General features: G+C 44.4%; 1 protein-coding gene across 1 annotated transcript; it reads left to right on the forward strand.

Moving 5' to 3' along the window:
• Nucleotides 1-369: 369 nt before the first annotated feature.
• On the forward strand, nt 370-19,532 carry LOC123994601 (mitochondrial 10-formyltetrahydrofolate dehydrogenase-like). The gene is made up of 23 exons (XM_046297397.1): nt 370-551; nt 2,096-2,240; nt 5,285-5,519; nt 6,935-7,100; nt 7,220-7,321; nt 7,820-7,909; nt 8,289-8,423; nt 8,669-8,794; nt 8,957-9,048; nt 9,279-9,426; nt 9,765-9,884; nt 10,154-10,281; nt 10,488-10,638; nt 12,266-12,336; nt 12,511-12,616; nt 12,886-12,973; nt 13,190-13,283; nt 13,374-13,473; nt 13,628-13,726; nt 13,922-14,087; nt 17,016-17,121; nt 17,231-17,430; nt 18,250-19,532. The coding sequence occupies exons 1-23, from the start codon at nt 504-506 to the stop codon at nt 18,303-18,305; spliced, it is 2,772 nt and encodes a 923-aa protein (XP_046153353.1). The 5' UTR covers nt 370-503; the 3' UTR covers nt 18,306-19,532.
• Nucleotides 19,533-19,564: the final 32 nt, after the last annotated feature.

The raw sequence follows: 19,564 nt of genomic DNA on the forward strand, positions 1-19,564 counted from the left end.
TGTGGTTTTATTATTTTAATAAACATTGAAATAAACTAATACAGACACTTTTGTATAAAATGCCCAAGATGAACCTAACGCGTGTTTTTTTTTCATGAATGTCGATCACTGTTGCGTTCTCGTGTCCAAGCCGGTTTCGTGATCTTTTAATAAACAGACAACTATATTCCACTGGTAGCACGCATAATTAATGTCGAACAGCAATTCTTACTACAACACCAGGACATTTTTTTTATCGTTTACCCTTGGTAACAGATAAAAATGTGAAAGACTTGCTGTCAAACGCACCGAAATGTCAAATACATGCGTATTGGGATGCGTGAGCGCGCACGTAGACAGTACCTCGCGCACACGCCGGTTCTCGGGTATAAGCTGGCTGTGGCTGGCTCGAACCACTGTCATTCCGAGGCAGGTGTGTGTGTCATCAGGTGCTTCCACACGTCCCCAGACCACGTTGGACTAATTCTGTCGTATTTTAATTTGTGTTAATTAATACAGCCATCATGTTGTGGACAGCGAACCGAATCATTAGGAAATTCTCTACCAGCTCTGTAAGTAACATTGTTTATGTTGCATCCGCTATATCCTCTGTGTGTGTCCCCCTGCCTTCCCCTTTGTCACTATGGAGAATCCTAATTGCTTGCCAGCCGATTCACACGATGTTGTCATTGTTGTTCTGGTGCATGAATAGCTATCAGGTTAGAATTGAGTCATCTTCATATGTTACAATCAATGAATGACTCGGTCTCAGATCTGTCAATGCCTGGGTGTGCACCGGACACACTCACAGTAGCCTACAATCTAATCCAAATATGATGCATGCTTGACATTTATCTTGTTTGATACCTGATGTGCAGCATTATTAGTTATTACTATAAAGCCGAATGTATATTATGTACTATGTATTTGTATTCTAACAACCATACAAGAGAAAGGCATGTCTTTGTCAATTGCCACGTTATGCACGCTTCTCCATCGCTGCACGAATTACTTCCACTGTACGGTTCATGGGGAGTTGCGTCAGCTGAACGAGAGAGACCACAGACAGCTGAGCAGAGCGGTTTAGCAACACACTATCCAGAGGTCCACATACCCGCAACGACCTGCCTATAATTCGACTGACATGAAAGTTACTGTCAGGAGATTAGCAAGGAAAATGGACTGCTACGATATGGTTCTGTAGGTGTTGTATAAACACCACCGGCCCCTACCAAACTGCTACTGTAGATGGTTACAATGTAACGCCAGAAATGTATATCTTATCATGGCCGTTTTAGATAGGTAGTCACTCAGTGTTGGAAAAGTATAACCTACCCTGCCTGTCTGTATGTATAAGCCTTCACGGGGGCTGTTTACATTAGTCTATAACAATTGAATAACACTGTCATAACATGTATTATGTTGTTATTACACATGAACCTCTATAGATTTACTTTATTCCTAGTCTATTTCGGCATAGGAAACTTGAAACTTTCCGTTTTCACGTGAACTTTCCAGACAGACACACTGACTGCAGTAGCCGTCTGAACTTACTTGAGCATTCATTCTAGTTGGAGGGGGGGGTTGTGCTCTCTGTAGCCAATAGAATTTCAGACCACTCTCTCTCCCAGAGGACAGAGATTTATTGCCCATTGGGCCAGTCTGGCTGCCAGAAACTAAAAAAAACTTGGCAGTGGAGGGGAAAGAGTAGCAGAGGGGGAAAGAGTAGCAGAGGGGGAAAGAGTAGCAGAGGGGGAAAGAGTAGCAGAGGGGGAAAGAGTAGCAGAGGGGGAAAGAGTAGCAGAGGGGGAAAGAGTAGCAGAGAGGGAAAGAGTAGCAGAAATGCTTTTCAACGTTACAAAATGTCTATGTATACTCAACACGGGGGATGTTAGAAGTGAAGTTGAATATTGGACATGGGTATGGTCCAATTGAAAGTTGGTGTTTGTCACCATCAGTATTTGGTCATATTGGTTCAAAGCCTGAGGGATATGGGAGAAAACTATGTGTTTTGATCTTAAAACGCACCAGTACAGTGTAGGCTATTCTTGTTGTGTGTGAGATAGTTTTCACCACTCTAACTCACATGCTCCTTCTTCTCTCCTGTTTCCTCCAGAATTATTACCAAAATAAGCTGAGACTGGCTCTGATTGGCCAGAGCCTGTTTGGACAGGAAGTGTACACCAACCTACGGAAGCAGGGCCATAAGGTGGTGGGCGTGTTCACTGTGCCAGATAGGGATGGCAAGGCAGACCCTCTGGGTAAGTATTGACACGCTGGTGATGACTGGAGGGGGAGTCACTCTCTCTCCCTCTCTCGACTCAGTGAATGAATATTGCAGCAAAGCATTTATGGAAGTGGTATGCTTACATCCTCAGCAGAGCATGGCCACATTGTTACCATCTGCATGGCCTCAGTCATGATCCAGTCCGTCCTCTCCCAGACTCCCACGGTCTAACTGAGTTAGTGGAGTTTGTGGAAATGATTACTCCCAGTCACTTTTCTAAATGAGATGCAATGGCTTCCGTGGTGTCCCTGATGATCTGACTGCCCCTGTCAGTGAGGGAGGTAGACCCGTGTTGACTCTGTAAGGCTCCTGTACAAAGACCTTTATTCCCAGCGTTAGCCCCGGGACTGTGGGCCCATTGATTTAGTAGGGAGAGGCCCTGAGTCGACCCAGAGGAGCAGCAGTGAGGTGAAAAGTCTGCCGCCATCTGTCGCTGCGGCTGGTTTGATATGATGCACAGTATTTTATCCAGCAGGCATCAGCTGAGACGGCAAGGGTCCCTGTTCTGTGCTTCTCCCCCTTTCTCTTTCTATCTCTGCTTTGCTCTATCCTCTCTCTAGAGCGAATAACTGACTAGATGGGACAATATCCTTTGTTTCACGCCACTGCGTCCTTGCTAGGCAAACAAACAACCACACACAGGGGAGAAACACACCCCTGACCAAACCCTGTTAGTCACTATTACCCTGATTTAGCCTAACTTCAGTCCAGCCTGACTCTGCAGCAGAAGAGGCTGGTGGGAGAAGCTATAGGAGGACAGGCTCATTGCAATGACTGGAATGGAACGGTACAAAACACAGGAGACATATTGAAACCACATGTTTGACTCTGTTCCATTTATTCCATTCCAACCATTACAGTGACCCTGTCCTCCTATAGCTACTCCCACCATCCTCCTCTGCTCTGCAGGGAAGTTAAACAGCGGCCCACTGAGTTCTTGGCACAGGATGGAGAGGTTTGTACCGTTTGGCCAGGGAAACAGATCTCTATGTTATTCCGGATTTTTTGCCATCCCTGTAAAAAATAACATTCCCCTATGAGTTCCCATGATCTGGCAGAGGACCTCTGGTCCAGAGACATGTCAGGGTCTGAATTGCTGGACACAGGTACTGTAAAGGAAACCTTGTTACCCAATATGATCAAACATTTGTGTAAAACATTGTTTCACATTTGCCGGTTATTCTTGGGCAAAGTATTTACCAAGGCAGATGGTTTGATTGTGGGTATTTTTTGCCTACTGTTTAAGTGTTTACTTGACAATGTAATGATGATGTAATGTCACACCTATAGACCTATTTCCCGCTTCATGAAAAGTTGCACGCACAGTCGTCGGACACCTCTTTGTTTACCTAGCAGTGGATACGATCCCATGCAACTTCAGCGCGTACAAGTTAACAAACACGGAATCTGATGTTTATCGTCTACAGCATCGCAGATGTCATGATTACCTAGCAAGCTAGCAAGTCAATGTAAAATATGAACAATAGAGTTGGATAAAGCCAGAAGAATAATGTGCTATAGCCACCAGTCCTGCATGTTTTCATGGTCAACATTCACTTCCTGTTAAGTTGTGTCAACGTCCCGACATCAGCTTTAGCTATCCTGCTTACAGAGCTTTTTGATGTTGGGATGCCCGCACATCACTCGAACGTAGCGTTGGAGGGTAAACAGAAACTCTCTATTAGCCTAACCGTCTGTGAGTCATACAGTCTCTAACACTTTGCTTATTGCCATGACATAAAGCATGGCCTTCTAGTACTATGAGGCTACTACCATGCTTAGCACCCATATTAGGACAGCTGGCTGGATGAGGCCAACAACTCCATGTGTCCAGCCCCCTGTCCTGTCCCACCCCTCCCATCAGTGTGTGTGTGTGATTTCATTTATGTGGAGCAGGTGGGGCCAAAGTGTGGGTTTCATGTGACCATAACCCTGGTAGGGTAGTGGAGCAGGCTGTGTCCTGGAACTGGTTGGAACTGGGGAAGACCGGAACCCCCACGCACACCAGGTTTGGGGTCAATTTGGGAATTTCTGAATTGAATTTAATTCAAACAGTGAATTTGAATTGGCCACACACCACAGGAAGCAGGATTTGATTATAATTTAATTCAAAGCAATTCAACTGAGCCGTGAAACATGAAAGTCTCATTCATATCAGAAGTCTTTTATCAACAGGATATGCTACTTATTAATGCAAAGAATTCACATACCATTTCAAATATTATAACTCAAAGATGTCAAACAATATTTTTCATTGTCATGAGATGCTAGATTGTTCCCTTCCATACTCCAGTATTTGATATAATGCAATGTATTTTTTTTCTGATATTTAAAAAACACTAAGAAAATTATGAATTCTTATAGACAACCCACAACAATGTCTTAGAATATATCTAGACGACAAATTATTTTTAATTGTTTTAGGAGAATGTTTCAACTTTATGCTACATGGTAGTGGTAACCATACAGTATATCAAAATAAACATTACTATGGTAATGTATAGAATAAATAATCAATTTGAATTTCATTTCATAAAATTCTACTTCAAGTGTGCTTGACTCCTGAAATAGGCCCACACAGGATCACTGCTGTCGACACTATGACCCTATGGAGACGGTTAAGTGCAGAGGCACATGTGGTCATTTCAGCTGTTGTCAATACGTATTCAAATTCTATTCAAATTCTGCTTCATGTGGGGTGTGGCCAATTCAAGAATTTAATTGAAATTAAAGAGCAATTCGGAACTCAATTCAGAATTAACCCCAACCCTGATGCACACCCAGATAACGGTCACACAGATAAACTGAGAGACACACTCACATACTGTACACTGTACAAAAGGAAAAATGAGTCTAAACTAACAGAGAAAATATAGAGATGTTGTAATGTTCTATCATTCCTGCCTTCCTGACTATCTTTATGATTATCTCTCAATTTACAAGATCGATAAAGAATTCAATATTTGTCAAAGTCATCAAATCTCTGTTACTCCTCCCCCCCCCACCCCAACCCACCAGCGGTAGCGGCGGAGAAGGACGGGACGCCGGTATTTAAGTTCCCGCGGTGGCGTGTCAAAGGGAAGCCCATCCCGGAAGTGGTGGAGGCCTACAAGGCGGTGGGGGCTGAGCTCAACGTCATGCCCTTCTGCTCCCAGTTCATCCCCATGAACGTGATCGACCACCCGGCCCACGGTTCCATCATCTACCACCCCTCCATCCTGCCCCTGCACCGCGGGGCCTCCGCCATCAACTGGTGAGGGAGGGAAGAAGAAAGGGTTTTAAGATAGAGAGGATTAAGGTTTATAGGCATGTGTGGTGGGGTAGTTGGGTATGTGTCTGTCTCTGTCTGTCTGTCTCTGTCTGTCTCTGTCTGTCTGTGAAGTGAAGAAACTTGACCACAAAGTTGATAGGTCAAGGGTTAGCCTGTCAAGGGGTGTGTGGGTGAGCCAGGCCTAAACTGACCATCAGAGAAGACAGACAGAATAACAAGTGTGCTTGACTCCTGAAATAGGCCCACACAGGATCACTGCTGTCGACACTATGACCCTATGGAGACGGTTAAGTGCAGAGGCACGTGGTAACGAGCTGTTGTCAATACGTATTTGTGACCAGTGTAAAGTCTTCAGTGTGTGCCTTGCCCATATAGTTAAACACTTGCTGGAGAGCTGAGTAGGAGTGAGAGGTGCTATCTAACCGGTCTGGTTTGGGGATGAACTGTTTGTAATGTGTTTGGCTGAGTACAGTTTGTCTTGTCTTTTTCCTACCCTTATCTGTTCTCGGTTCCTGTTATCCGTGTTGGGTGTGTGTGTGAGTGTGAACAGCTATGTGGATTTAGCCAATATTTGACACTGATCTGTGTCTGATGAGCTTTGTGATTGACATAAATTCACTGAAAACCTGCACAATAATTTTAACGTTATTGCACTTTTCAGGTAGCTAATAGCTTAATCACCGATCTAGCAGCATTATTAACTAAGTGTTGAAATCCTGTTGCTGCTGGAGTATTTTGCTATGACGATACCGGTCAAAAAATGTGTCACGGTTTAGTTCCTGGTTTTATGCATGACCCGATTCCATGAGTGACCTGCTCCATATGGTTCCATGTATGACCCTGTTTCTGTTTCCCAGTTCCTGGTTTTTTATCCCAGCATGACCCGATTCCATGAGTGACCTGCTCCATATGGTTCCATGTATGACCCTGTTTCTGTGTACATCCCAGTTCCTATGTGTGACCCTGTTTCTGTGTACATCCCAGTTCCTATGTGTGACCTTGTTTCTGTGTACATCCCAGTTCCTATGTGTGACCTTGTTTCTGTGTACATCCCAGTTCCTATGTATGACCCTGTTTCTGTGTACATCCCAGTTCCTATGTGTGACCCTGTTTCTGTGTACATCCCAGTTCCATGTGTGACCCTGTTTCTGTGTACATCCCAGTTCCTATGTGTGACCCTGTTTCTGTGTACATCCCAGTTCCTATGTGTGACCCTGTTTCTGTGTACATCCCAGTTCCTATGTATGACCCTGTTTCTGTGTACATCCCAGTTCCTATGTGTGACCCTGTGTCTGTGTACATCCCAGTTCCTATGTGTGACCCTGTTTCTGTGTACCTCCCAGTTCCTATGTATGACCGTGGTTCTATGCATGACGTTGGTTCTGTGTCCTCCTCAGGACTCTGATCCAGGGAGATAAGAAGGCTGGGTTCTCCATCTTCTGGGCTGATGATGGTCTGGACACGGGTCCCATCTTGCTCCAGAGAGAGTGTCCTGTGGAACCCAATGACACGGTGGACTCCCTCTACAATCGCTTCCTCTTTCCAGAGGGCATCAAGGCCATGGTAACTACAGCAACGCACCATCATCGGATCACAGTCAGGATAAAACATAACACAGTCCCAATGCTGTAACACGTAACACACTGACATCGCTTGGGGGTTGGTGTGTTCTTGTGGTGCAGGTGGAGTCAGTGCAGCTGATCGCTGATGGGAAAGCCACGCGCGTCCCCCAGACAGAGGACGGGGCCAGCTACGAGGGTATCCAGAAGAAGTCCAACTCCAAGGTGAGATACTGAATGTGGAACATCAACAGCGAGAGACACTGCCCACAGCGTCACCTGGTTAAGGCTGCTTGAAGGGAATGAAGGAAACCAAGTCAAATATCATGTTAGGAAATAACCATTCAAATATTTTTCCTGTCCTGTCACTATTTTTGCCCAAATGATTATGTTTTCTCCTGAAAACTGTTTAGGGCAGTTTGATGTTGCTCAATTTGTAGCCATTTAATTCCACAATATGTCCATTCATTACTCAGTTTGGAAAAGTCCTGTTTAGTGAGAGGTTGATGTACTAGGGCCAGTAATGGGATGAGGGGTTGTCTAAGGAGGGGGTAGGGTTTGACGGGGTGGGGGGGGGGGTGTTAACTTACTAGAGCCTACAGCACTGGCGAGTGGGGGGGGGTGGTTAAGGTGTTGCATAATAAGCAGCCAACTGTTTGGCCTCCCCCTGATTCTTAGAAAAGGAAGATTTTCTTCCTCACCCTCCATCTTCCTCTCCTCCAGGTCAACCTCGCCCAGCCGGCAGAGGCTATCCACAACTGGATCCGTGGCCACGATAAAGTCCCCGGGGCGTGGACGGTCATTGATGGTCAGGTGCGTTCCCTAAAACACACATTCACACACACACACAATTACATTTACAGTGTGTGTATGAACTGTACGTAGTGTCCAATGTTCTGTTTCTGTATTACTGTGTGTGTGTGTCTGTGTGTGTGTCTCTGTCTGTGTGTGTGTCTCTGTCTGTCTGTCTCTGTCTGTCTCTGTCTGTCTGTCTGTCTGTCTGTCTGTCTGTCTGTCTGTCTGTCTGTCTGTCTGTCTGTCTGTCTGTCTGTCTGTCTGTCTGTCTGTCTGTCTGTCTGTCTGTCTGTCTGTCTGTCTGTCTGTCTGTCTGTCTGTCTGTCTGTCTGTCTGTCTGTCTGTCTGTCTGTCATTGGCAGTATGTCAAACGAACCCGTGTCCTCTCTCTCCTTAGACTGTGACTCTGTACGGGTCGTCCATGCTGGGAGAGTCGGTGCCAGCCGGTCAGCCCCTGGAGATAGAGGGGGCGTCCCAGCCTGGTGTCGTCACCAAGAACGGCCTGGTTCTGTACGGGTCAGATAGCAAAGCGGTGAGTCACGGAAAATGAGATCAATGGGAAATGAACAAGGAAATGTCCAGCCAAGTGTCTAGTGGCAACCTTGTTTGCTTTATTGCCTGTGCTGTAACATAGAGCACTATATCTATCAGCCTCCGATGGCTTCTAATGTTCATTTTGTGAATGATTTCTCCAGTTTAGTCATGAAGACATAGCTCAGGCCTAACCCTAACTATTTGTTGCCTCTTCTCCCTCTTCCTCCTCTGGTTCCTCCACAGCTGATGGTGAAGAACCTGCAGTATGAGGATGGGAAGATGATCTCTGCTGCTAAGTACTTCTCTTCAGGAGACACCGCCCGCGTGGAGCTGACTGATGACGAGAAGCAGATGGCAGAGGAGATACGAGTACGTTTCTCATTGTGTCTCTGAAGGCTTCCACATAGCCACGTGTGATAGTTTGACTCTACCACAACAGAATGTTACTTGGTATGCCGCCATGTTGTAAACGCATGATTCAGATAGAAGCTGTTCAATTAGCACCACTGATTCAGTGTGTTGCCGCTCCAGGACATCTGGAAAGGCATTCTGAGCAACGTTGCTGCCATTGAGGAAACCACAGACTTCTTCAAGTCAGGAGCTGCTTCTATGGACGTGGTCAGGTGAGTGTATGCTTTCACTGGCATTGGCCTGGTTTCACCCTTCATTTCCCTCACTTGACCTCAAGTTTTTTTGTTGTGTATTTTATGAACAGTGACCGGATTTTGATCATCAGGGTGACTTTTTTGACCCTAGTTGACCCCATTGTACCGGAGTGACATTCTCCTATGACCTGACGTAATCTCACTATGACCCTTCATAAACTCTGCTATATCCCCATCATTCTCCCCAGGCTGGTGGAGGAGATCAAGCAGAGGTGTGTAGGGTTGCAGCTGCAGAATGAGGACGTGTACATGGCCACCACCTTCCAGGACTTCATCCAGATGTTTGTGAGAAGGCTGAGGGGGGAGGACCAGGAGGAGGAGATGGTCATTGACTATGTGAGTCAGACAAACAACTGTCATACAGTAGCCTGGTCCCAGATCAGTTTGTGCTGTCTTGCCAACTTCTATGGTCAGTTGTGCAGCAATGTTTATATTCAATTAATGACCAATTAATGACCATGTGAGTTGGCAATACAGTACAAACTGATCTGGGACCAGGCTAGTCATACAGAGCACAGATGGTGTTATTATTGATGATGATGAGAAACATACTGTATCCCACTCACCTTCCAAGTGTTTATATCACACATATACACGTGTTTATGAGACACCGTTGGATCTGTAATTTGTCTTTGACGTGTAATGTTATGCCACTGTCACGGTTTGGTTCCCAGGCAACTAAAGACGTCAACAACATGACGGTGAAGATGCCTTGGCAGTGTTTCATCAATGGCAAGTTTGAGGACGCAGAGAACGGCAAGACCGCCGATACCATCAACCCTGCCGACGGCTCTGTGAGTTGTCATGCTATACAAACAGATACACACACACACACACACACACACACACACACACACACACACACACACACACACACACACACACACACACACACACACATCCTACTATTACTCATCTATCAGACTTAGATATACACACACACACACATCCTACTATTACTCATCTATCAGACTTAGATATACACTCTCACATACACACTGATATACGTACTTGTGGACATTGTTGTATTGGTACTTCATTAAATGCGAACCGTTTTCCCTAGGTGATCTGTAAGGTAGCCTACGCGTCAGTGGGAGATGTGGACCGGGCGGTAGCAGCAGCCAAAGAGGCCTTTGAGGTTGGTCCCTGGGGCAGGATGAACCCTAGAGATCGTGGCACCCTGCTGTACAAGTGAGCACCAAGCCTACAGCGCGTCCTAGAGGCCTGGCGGAGATCTGCCTCGACTCATTATGGAGTATAGTTACTATCAGGGAACTTGTTTATATAGTGCAGATTTATATCCATTTATACAACAATAATATATTTTGAGGACAAAGACTGCCAGTGGACCCTTGAACCTACCTCCATCTCTCTTGTTGACCTCCCCTCCCTACCAGGCTGGCTGACCTGATGGAGGAGCACCAGGAGGAGTTGGCCACCATAGAGTCCATAGACTCTGGAGCTGTCTACACCCTGGCCCTGAAGACCCACGTAGGCATGTCCATCCAGACCTTCCGCTACTTTGCCGGCTGGTGCGACAAGATCCAGGTACAGTTTTACCTACATGGACCAGATATGTGAAATAAACTCAGCAAAAAAAGAAACATCCCTTTTTCAGGACCCTGTCTTTCAGAGATCATTCGTAAAAATCCAAATAACTTCATTGTAAAGGGTTTAAACACTGTTTCCCATGCTTGTTCAATGAGCCATAAACAATTAATGTACATGCACCTGTGGAACGGTCGTTAAGATACTAACAGCTTACAGACGGTAGGCAATTAAGGTCACAGTTATGAAAACTTAGGACACTAAAGAGGCCTTTCTACTGAGCCTGTAAAACACAAAAAGAAAGATGCACAGGGTCCCTGCTCATCTGTGTTAACGTGCCTTAGGCATGCTGCAAGGAGTCATGATGACTTCAGATGTGGCCAGTGCAATAAATTGCAATGTCCGTACTGTGAGACGCCTAAGACAGGGAGACAGGACGGACAGCTGATCGTCCTCGCGGTGACAGACCACGTGTAACAACACCTGCACAGGATCGGTACATCCGAACATCACAGGTACAGGATGGCAAGAACAGCTGTCCGAGTTACACCAGGAAAGCACAATCCCTCATCAGTGCTCAAACTGTCCGCAATAGGCTGTGAGAGGCTGGACTGAGGGCTTGTAGGCCTGTTGTAAGGCAGGTCCTCACCAGACATCACCAGCAACAACATCGCCTATGGGCACAAACCCACCATCGCTGACCAGACAGGACTGGCAAAAGGGCTCTTCACTGACAAGTCGTGGTTTTGTCTCACCAGGGGTGATGGTTGGATTCACGTTTATGGTTGAAGGAATGAGCGTTACACTGAGGCCTGTACTCTGGAGTGGGATCGATATGGAGGTGGAGGGTCCGTCATGGTCTGGGGCAATGTGTTACAGCATCATCGAACTGAGCTTGTTGTCATTGCAGGCAATCTCAACGCTGTGCGTTACAGGGAAGACATCCTCCTCCCTCATGTGGTACCCTTCCTGCAGGCTCATCCTGACATGACCCTCCAGCATGACAATGCCACCAGCCATACTGCTCGTTCTGTTCGTAATTTCCTGCAAGACAGGAATGTCAGTGTTCTGCCATGGCGAGCGAAGAGCCCGGATCTCAATCCCATTGAGCACGTCTGGGACCTGTTGGATTGGAGGGTGAGGGCTAGGGCCATTCCCCCCCCAGAAATGTCCGGGAACTTGCAGGTGCCATGGTGGAAGAGTGGGGTAACATCTGGTGCAGTCCATGAGGAGATGCACTGCAGTACGTAATGAAACTGGTGGCCACACCAGATATTGACTGTTACTTTTGATTTGACCGCCCCCCCTTTGTTCAGGGACCCATTATTCCATTTCTGTATGTCTGTGGAACTTGTTCAGTTTGTCTCAGTTGTTGAATCTTGTTATGTTAATACAAATATTTACACGTGTTAAGTTTGCTGAAAATAAACGCAGTTGACAGTGAGGACGCTTCTTTTTTTGTTTGGAGCGTTTTATAAAGATGTTTGCAGGGTTTTGTATGATGAAACTGGCTCCACTTATTTTTCATGCACATGTCCATGTTTGCCAAATGCTGACCAAGTTATCTAGATCTTTTCAGTGATCTAGTAGTCTATGCATATCTTCTATTACATCATGTCTGCTGCAGGGCAAGACGATACCCATCAACCAGGCCAGGCCCAATCGCAATCTGACCTTCACCAAGAAGGAACCTCTGGGGTAAGGGGTCAGAGTTCACATACAACTCTACCAGGAAATATCAATATGTATTTAGATATGCACATGATTCATGAGTAGTGGTTTTAGTTTTTTTTTAGTTTGAGCATCGGTTGTAGTAACCACTGCATTTGTCTGACCGTTCATGGTGAGTGTTGTGTGTTTCCTGGGTGCCAGTGTGTGTGCCATCGTCATTCCCTGGAACTACCCACTCATGATGCTGGCATGGAAGAGTGCCGCTTGCCTCGCTGCTGGAAACACACTGGTCCTGAAACCTGCACAGGTGAGAACACACACACCTGCACACGTTACGACAGATTCAGTCATAGATTTTATACCAGCAGGTGAACAACTTATGTAACACAGCAGTCACACACGACTCGACCTAACGTAACCTTTCTCTGCAGGCCGACGTGTTAAAATAGCCTCTCTAGCACGGCACATTGCTGAACCACATATGTGAATATCAGATGTCATTTCATTCACTTGAAGAGTTTCCCCGGGTCCAAAGCAAGGAACGTGCTTCACTCACTTTCTGCTCTCCTCCAAAAGGTTACTCCTCTGTCAGCCCTGAAGTTTGCTGAGCTGACTGTGAAGGCTGGCATTCCCAAGGGAGTCATCAACATCGTACCTGGATCAGGTAACAGGACGCAAGGGAGCAAGGGCTTGTGGGAAGGGAGAGGTCCTCCAGGAGATCTGTGGGTGACTTATTAGATAAGGTTTTTGATTCATCTTTATTTTTCTGTTTTTCTCACTCTATCTACCATCCTCTCTCCCTCATCTCTACTACCCTTTCTCCCCCTGCTGCCCTCTGACCCCTTTCTCTCTCTACCTCCCTATCCCCCATCTCTAATAGGTGGGATGGTGGGACAGCGCATGTCTGACCATCCTGACATCCGTAAACTGGGCTTCACAGGCTCCACCCCAATCGGCAAACAGATCATGAAAAGGTACAGTAGGGGGCTGGGACCCGACTTATTTCTGATTGGCTGATATTGAGCTACTTCCTGCTCATGCTTGCGTGTCGTTTCCTGTTGCAGCTGTGCGCTGAGTAACCTGAAGAAGGTTTCTCTGGAGCTGGGAGGGAAGTCTCCACTCATCATCTTCAGCGACTGTGACATGGACAAGGCTGTGCGCATGGTGAGAGAGAGAGAGGGAGGGAGAGAAAGATACAGAGTAACTAAAGGAGAAGGAAAAGAGGAGAGAGACTTCATACCTGTGTCTTCGAATTTCTTCATCTGACCTGCTCTTATTTTTCGTCATATTCCCTTCCCCTCCACCTCCCTTTCTGCAGGGTATGAGTTCTGTGTTCTTCAACAAAGGAGAGAACTGCATCGCTGCTGGACGCCTGTTCGTGGAGGAGTCCATACATGACGAGTACATCAGGAGAGTGGTGAGTATCCCGGACCCTCCCACAACAGTCCAAAACACACAATACACTTTTCCTCTTCCTCCCCTTCCACCGTTTCCTCCACCCCACAGCAACTGAGTCTCTGTGTGGCATAGTTCAAGGGTCTCTCCAGATCCCTTTCCTCGTCATAGACTTTGCATTCCTCCTCTTCCTCCGTCTCCCCTCTTCCCCCATCAGGTGGAGGAGATAAAGAAAATGAAGGTGGGTGATCCTCTGCACCGCTCCACGGACCATGGGCCCCAGAACCACAAGGCCCACATGGATAAGCTGGTGGAGTACTGTGAGGTGGGCGTGAAGGAGGGCGCCACGCTGGTGTACGGGGGCAAGCAGGTGGACAGGCCAGGTAAACACTTTTGAAGCAGTGTCTTTTCAATACTATAGTATCTCAGTATCACAGTATGCACTCATACCAAAGTAGCTATAGTAGAATAACCTGTGTTAAAATCAAATCAAGTTGTTTTAGTCGCATATGTTATTGCGGGTGCGAAATGCTTGTGTTCCAACAGTGCAGTAATATCTAACAGGACACACAAATCTAAAAGAATGGAATGAAGAAATATAGAAATATGAGCATTCTCAGAGTCCGGAGTATGAACTGTGTATATATATATATACAGCTGAAGTCGGAAGTTTACTTACACTTAGGTTGTCATTAACTCGTTTTTCAACCACTCCACAAATGTATTGTTAACAAACTATAGTTTTGGCAAGTCTGTTAGGACATCTACTTTGTGCATGACACAAGTAATTTTTCCAACAATTGTTTACAGATTATTTAACATATAATTCACTGTATCACAATTCCAGTGGGTCAGAAGTTTACATACACTAAGTTGACTGTGCCTTTAAACAGCTTGGAAAATTTTTGAAAATTATGCCATGGCTTTAGAAGCTTCTGATAGGCTAATTGACATAATTTGAGTCAATTGGAGGTGTACCTGTGGATGTATTTCAAGGCCTACCTCTCTGCCTCTTTGCTTGACATCATGGGAAAATCAAAAGAAATCTAAAAAAAAGTCTGGTTCATCCCTGGGAGCAATTTCCAAACGCCTGAAGGTACCACGTTCATCTGTACAAACAATAGTATGCAAGTATAAACACCATGGGACCACGCAGCCGTCATACCGCTCAGGAAGGAGACTCGTTCTGTCTCCTAGAGATGAACGTACTTTGGTGTGAAAAGTGTAAATCAATCCCAGAACAACAGCAAAGGACCTTGGAAGATGCTGGAGGTATCTATATGCACAGTAAACAAGTCCTATATCGACATAACCTGAAATGCCGCTCAGCAAGGAAGAAGCCACTGCTCCAAAACCGCCATAAAAAAGCCAGACTACGGTTTGCAACTGCACATGGGGACAAAGATTGTACTTTTTGGAGAAATGTCCTCTGGTCTGATGTAACACAAATAGAACTGTTGGCCATAACGACCATAGTTATGTTTGGAGGAAAAAGGGTGAGGCTTGCAAGCCATCCCAACCGTGAAGCACGGGGGTGGCAGCATCATATTGTGGGGGTGCTTTGCTGCAGGAGGGACTGGTGCACTTCACAAAATAGATGGCAGCATGAGGATGGAAAATTATGTGGATATATTGAAGCAACATCTCAAAACATCAGTCAGGAAGTTAAAGCTTGGTTGCAGATGGGTCTTCCAAATTGACAATGACCCCAAGCATACTTCCAACGTTGTGGCAAAATGGCTTAAGGACAACAAAGTCAAGGTATTGGAGTGGCCATCACAAAGCCCTGACCTCAATCCTATAGAAAATATGTGGGCAGAACTGAAAAAGCGCATGCGAGCAAGGAGGCCTACAAACCTGACTCAGTTACACCAGCTCTGTCAGGAGGAATGGGCCAAAATTCACCCAACTTATTGTGGGAAGCTTGTGGAAGGCTACCCGAAACATTTGAACCAAGTTAAACAATTTAAATGCAATACTACCAAATACTAATTGCGTGTATGTAAACTTGTGACCCACTGGGAATGTGACGAAAGAAATAAAAGCTGAAATAAATAATTCTCTCTAGTTTAATTCTGACATTTCACATTCTTAAAATAAAGTGGTGATCCCAACTGACCTAATACAGGGAATTTTTACTAGGATTAAATGTCAGGAATTGTGAAACTGAGTCGAAATGTATTTGGCTATTTAAACTTCTGACTTCAACTGTATATGATTTACATTTACATTTACATTTAAGTCATTTAGCAGACGCTCTTATCCAGAGCGACTTACAATCTCGGTATAAAGCAGTGTCCTTACTAACCAATCACTCTACCATAACCGTGGTCTTGGTTGAGCAAGGGCAATATTACTTTAAGTCTGTGACCTCAACATACTATATACCACCACACTATACAGTGGGGCAAAAAAGTATTTAGTCAGCCACCAAATGTGCAAGTATGGGATGTATAGACATGGACAGACAGTATGTGGATATAATATGTAGTATATACATAGGATAAAATAGTATATTGTTACTGTAATTTAATTATACCAATATGTTTTCATTAATTGAATTCCCTTAATCTATTTTATGAGAATTTGTAAGTTTTTTGTTTGCATCAAATAGACTGAGACCAGTCTTATCAATAATAGGTAACAGAATTTATTCTCGGAGCGCGCTGCCACGTTACCACGAGCAACAGTTTATATACAATAACATGACATTTCATTGCTTCTAAAATGAATCCTCGACCGAGACAAAGGGAAGTTTAAAAGTTCATTCAAAGTTAATTCCAACTCACTAACACATACACAAGACACACAACACAAGTGAATTAACTTTTGACTCCTCACCATTATCGATCACCACTTAGCTGACAGTTCTAATTAACAGAAATCCTAGGAATGCACTCACTGGCTTATCTAAAACACCCCAGAGCTCATTTCGTCGGTTCAACCATAGGTTAACTACCTTATCTGTTTACTTAATCCACAACCCATTCCTTTCTTCCTAGTTGGAATGGTGTTCATTAACTTTAATTACTTCTTGTCCGTGTCACACAATCCCTTCTTATGAACTCATATTGTTAATCAGATATAATAAAACAGAGTATAACAGTTCTATTTAAAATGAGAATATTGTTCAGTCATTTAATCATAATTTTCCAAACAATATGTACCGCAATAGCTGAATAGTCAGTAACATAAGACTGGTTAGTGAATACTGACAGTACAACACAATTGGAGGCCACTGTAAATGCAACGTTTCAGCCAACCACCTTCATCATCATTGCTAACTACACTGTGATGTGGTTTCCCTCCAGGGTTCTTCATGGAGCCCACACTGTTCACAGACGTGGAGGATCACATGTTCATCGCCAAAGAGGAGTCCTTTGGTCCCATCATGGTGGTGTCCAAGTTCAAAGACGGGTGCGTCTCCTCAGTCTTTAGAGAGACAACCTTTCTTCATCACAGACCCAAGTAATCGAGCTCTTTGTGGTTCCCAACCCTGACCAACGTCTTTTCTTCTGACCTTCAGTGACATAGATGGCGTGCTAAGCAGAGCCAACGACACAGAGTTTGGCCTGGCGTCCGGCGTGTTCACGCGTGACATCAGCAAGGCCATGTACGTGAGCGAGAGGCTGGACGCAGGGACCGTGTTCATCAATACTTACAACAAGACCGACGTGGCCTCGCCGTTCGGCGGTTTCAAACAGTCCGGCTTCGGCAAAGACCTTGGTGAGTCTGGGGTTAATCATGTAATCATTTAGGAAAGGGGTTTTATGTTGGACACTCATATTGGAATGTGGATCATATCATATACTGATTTTTGTTGGTGGTCTGTCGTAGATTTCCAATTATTTTCTATTGTCTAACTTTTTTCTTGAAACATAGTCCATAGTTCAAAGAAAATGGGCCTAGCTTTGAATAGCCTTGTGAGCCCATGATAGAGGAAAATATAGTTTAGATGATCAATTATGTATACATTAATGATTAGAACCATTTATGCTAATACTATTATGTTATGATTTGAAAAGTATGGGTTCTTAATTGTACTGTTACTGAAAACGTAAGCAGAAATGAATTGTGTCTGTGTCTCCTGGGAAAGTTTAAGAAGGAGGGATAAGATAGTTTTTCAAACAGATAAGAATGTTTTGGTTGGATTCCATTAGTGGAGAGAAGTATATCCTTTAGACAGGTTGGAATGTAGTTTATGAGGGGAGTGAAACTATCTCCAGGACTGAATATTACGCCATTGTAAGGCTGGGAGAGGGTGTGAAACTGATGACGTCATTTTATGTCTTCTTTCTTTAAAATGTAATGTTCTTTGTATTTTGGGTCAGTACTCATCAAGAATAAATGCTGAACTTGTTTTTAAGACTGGTCTCTTGCTAATTCATGCAAATGATAAACTTACAACTTATCATGAATTAGAAATGAGTGCGAATTGAATTGATTTTGGCAATAAAACATAAAGGGATTAAGAATTCCTCTATCAGCCCAACATGCTTGATTTGAGTTTGACCGATTTAACTGTGCTTCTGTTCTGCTCGGCAGGAGAGGATGCTCTTAACGAATACCTCAGGACCAAAGCAGTGACTGTGGAGTACTAAGGCAGCCAGCCACTCTTAACAAACTGTAACAACGACTGATCAATCAATCCACCTGATCACGACTCACCAGTCAGTCTCAATCAGGAGTCCAGCCTTGGCTTTGCTAACAGCAGGTGTGTGAGAGAGGAGACCTGTGATGTGTCGCTTACCCTCTGCCACGACCTCGTCTCAAGGTGCCTACAGTTTTGAGCATTCTGTTCATTACGGACATATCAGGCAGTTTCCCCCACAGTTACAAAAGGGGAATGCACATATCAAACGCAGTGGTGGATTTCAGTATTCTGGAGCTAAGGTGGATTTGACTGGATCAACCCTCCTTTGAGTTAAGTTTTCGGTTCCTCCACTCATCACGAAAGAACGTTTTGCTTTTCAAAAGCCAAGCGCTTCAGGCAATCTCCTCCTGCTCTGTCAGTCACAGGTTTCATTTTAGCTCAAGCATGCAGGCTCAGATTTGTAGGTCATTTCTGCTCAGCAATGTTAGGTGCCACACTTCTGAAGATATCTATAAGTCCCTTAGTTAAATTGTAATTTGTAAATATTTTATAACAAATGAAAAACACTGAATAATTTGATATATTTTTGACATTGTATTTCTGTTAGAAAAGGAGCACTGTAGGTTACAACACTAGATAATGCACACCAACCTACCTGCCTGTTTTGGTAGAAAACTGAGGGATGGGGCTGGAGAAATCTAACTACTCTCAAATGTATAGACAGAGCTATGGATGCAAGGACTGACCATCCATGACATCAACATTATAGTTAACCATGTTGAGGCTATATAGTTTACTTTGTTTACAAAAAAGTTAAACAAGCTTATATTTGGGGTTAAACAGATGAACTAAGCTTATTAAGCATTTAAGGTATATTCAAGAATCAATGGGTACATATCAATTTAAGTCCAACAGTAAATTAACTACAGATTGCCCCTTTAAGTTTAGTAAATAATATACTAATTTAAACAAGGTATTAAATAAACAACCGTAGAGACTGGTTGATAAACAACGGCTAACACTAAGAACCTATACATTCAAGATGATCATATCTTCATTGTATGTGCCATTTTAATGAGCATCTTGAAAACTTCATGGAAATCTGGTCTCTGTGGAGATGTGGGAGACTCTTCTCCCCCAAACCTTGTGCAAAAACCAGCCCCAATACAGCATTGTTTGTCTTCCAACATAAATGTTGTACAATGGTGAATAAACTCCATGATTTCTTTCTTCATCCGTTGTCATGGTCTATACTTCCATTTTTCC

This window comes from Oncorhynchus gorbuscha, linkage group LG14 (genome assembly GCF_021184085.1).
Source record: "Oncorhynchus gorbuscha isolate QuinsamMale2020 ecotype Even-year linkage group LG14, OgorEven_v1.0, whole genome shotgun sequence".
Lineage (NCBI taxonomy): Eukaryota > Metazoa > Chordata > Actinopteri > Salmoniformes > Salmonidae > Oncorhynchus > Oncorhynchus gorbuscha.

What these genes read in the sequence shown, in the direction of transcription:
- LOC123994601 (XM_046297397.1), top strand. Translation starts at nt 504, where the DNA reads ATGTTGTGGACAGCGAACCGAATCATTAGGAAATTCTCTACCAGCTCT. An exon ending in AGAAGAAGTCCAACTCCAAG is followed by an intron (nt 7,322 to 7,819) that starts GTGAGATACTGA and finishes CCTCTCCTCCAG; the next exon opens with GTCAACCTCGCCCAGCCGGC. An exon ending in GCTTCTATGGACGTGGTCAG is followed by an intron (nt 9,049 to 9,278) that starts GTGAGTGTATGC and finishes CATTCTCCCCAG; the next exon opens with GCTGGTGGAGGAGATCAAGC.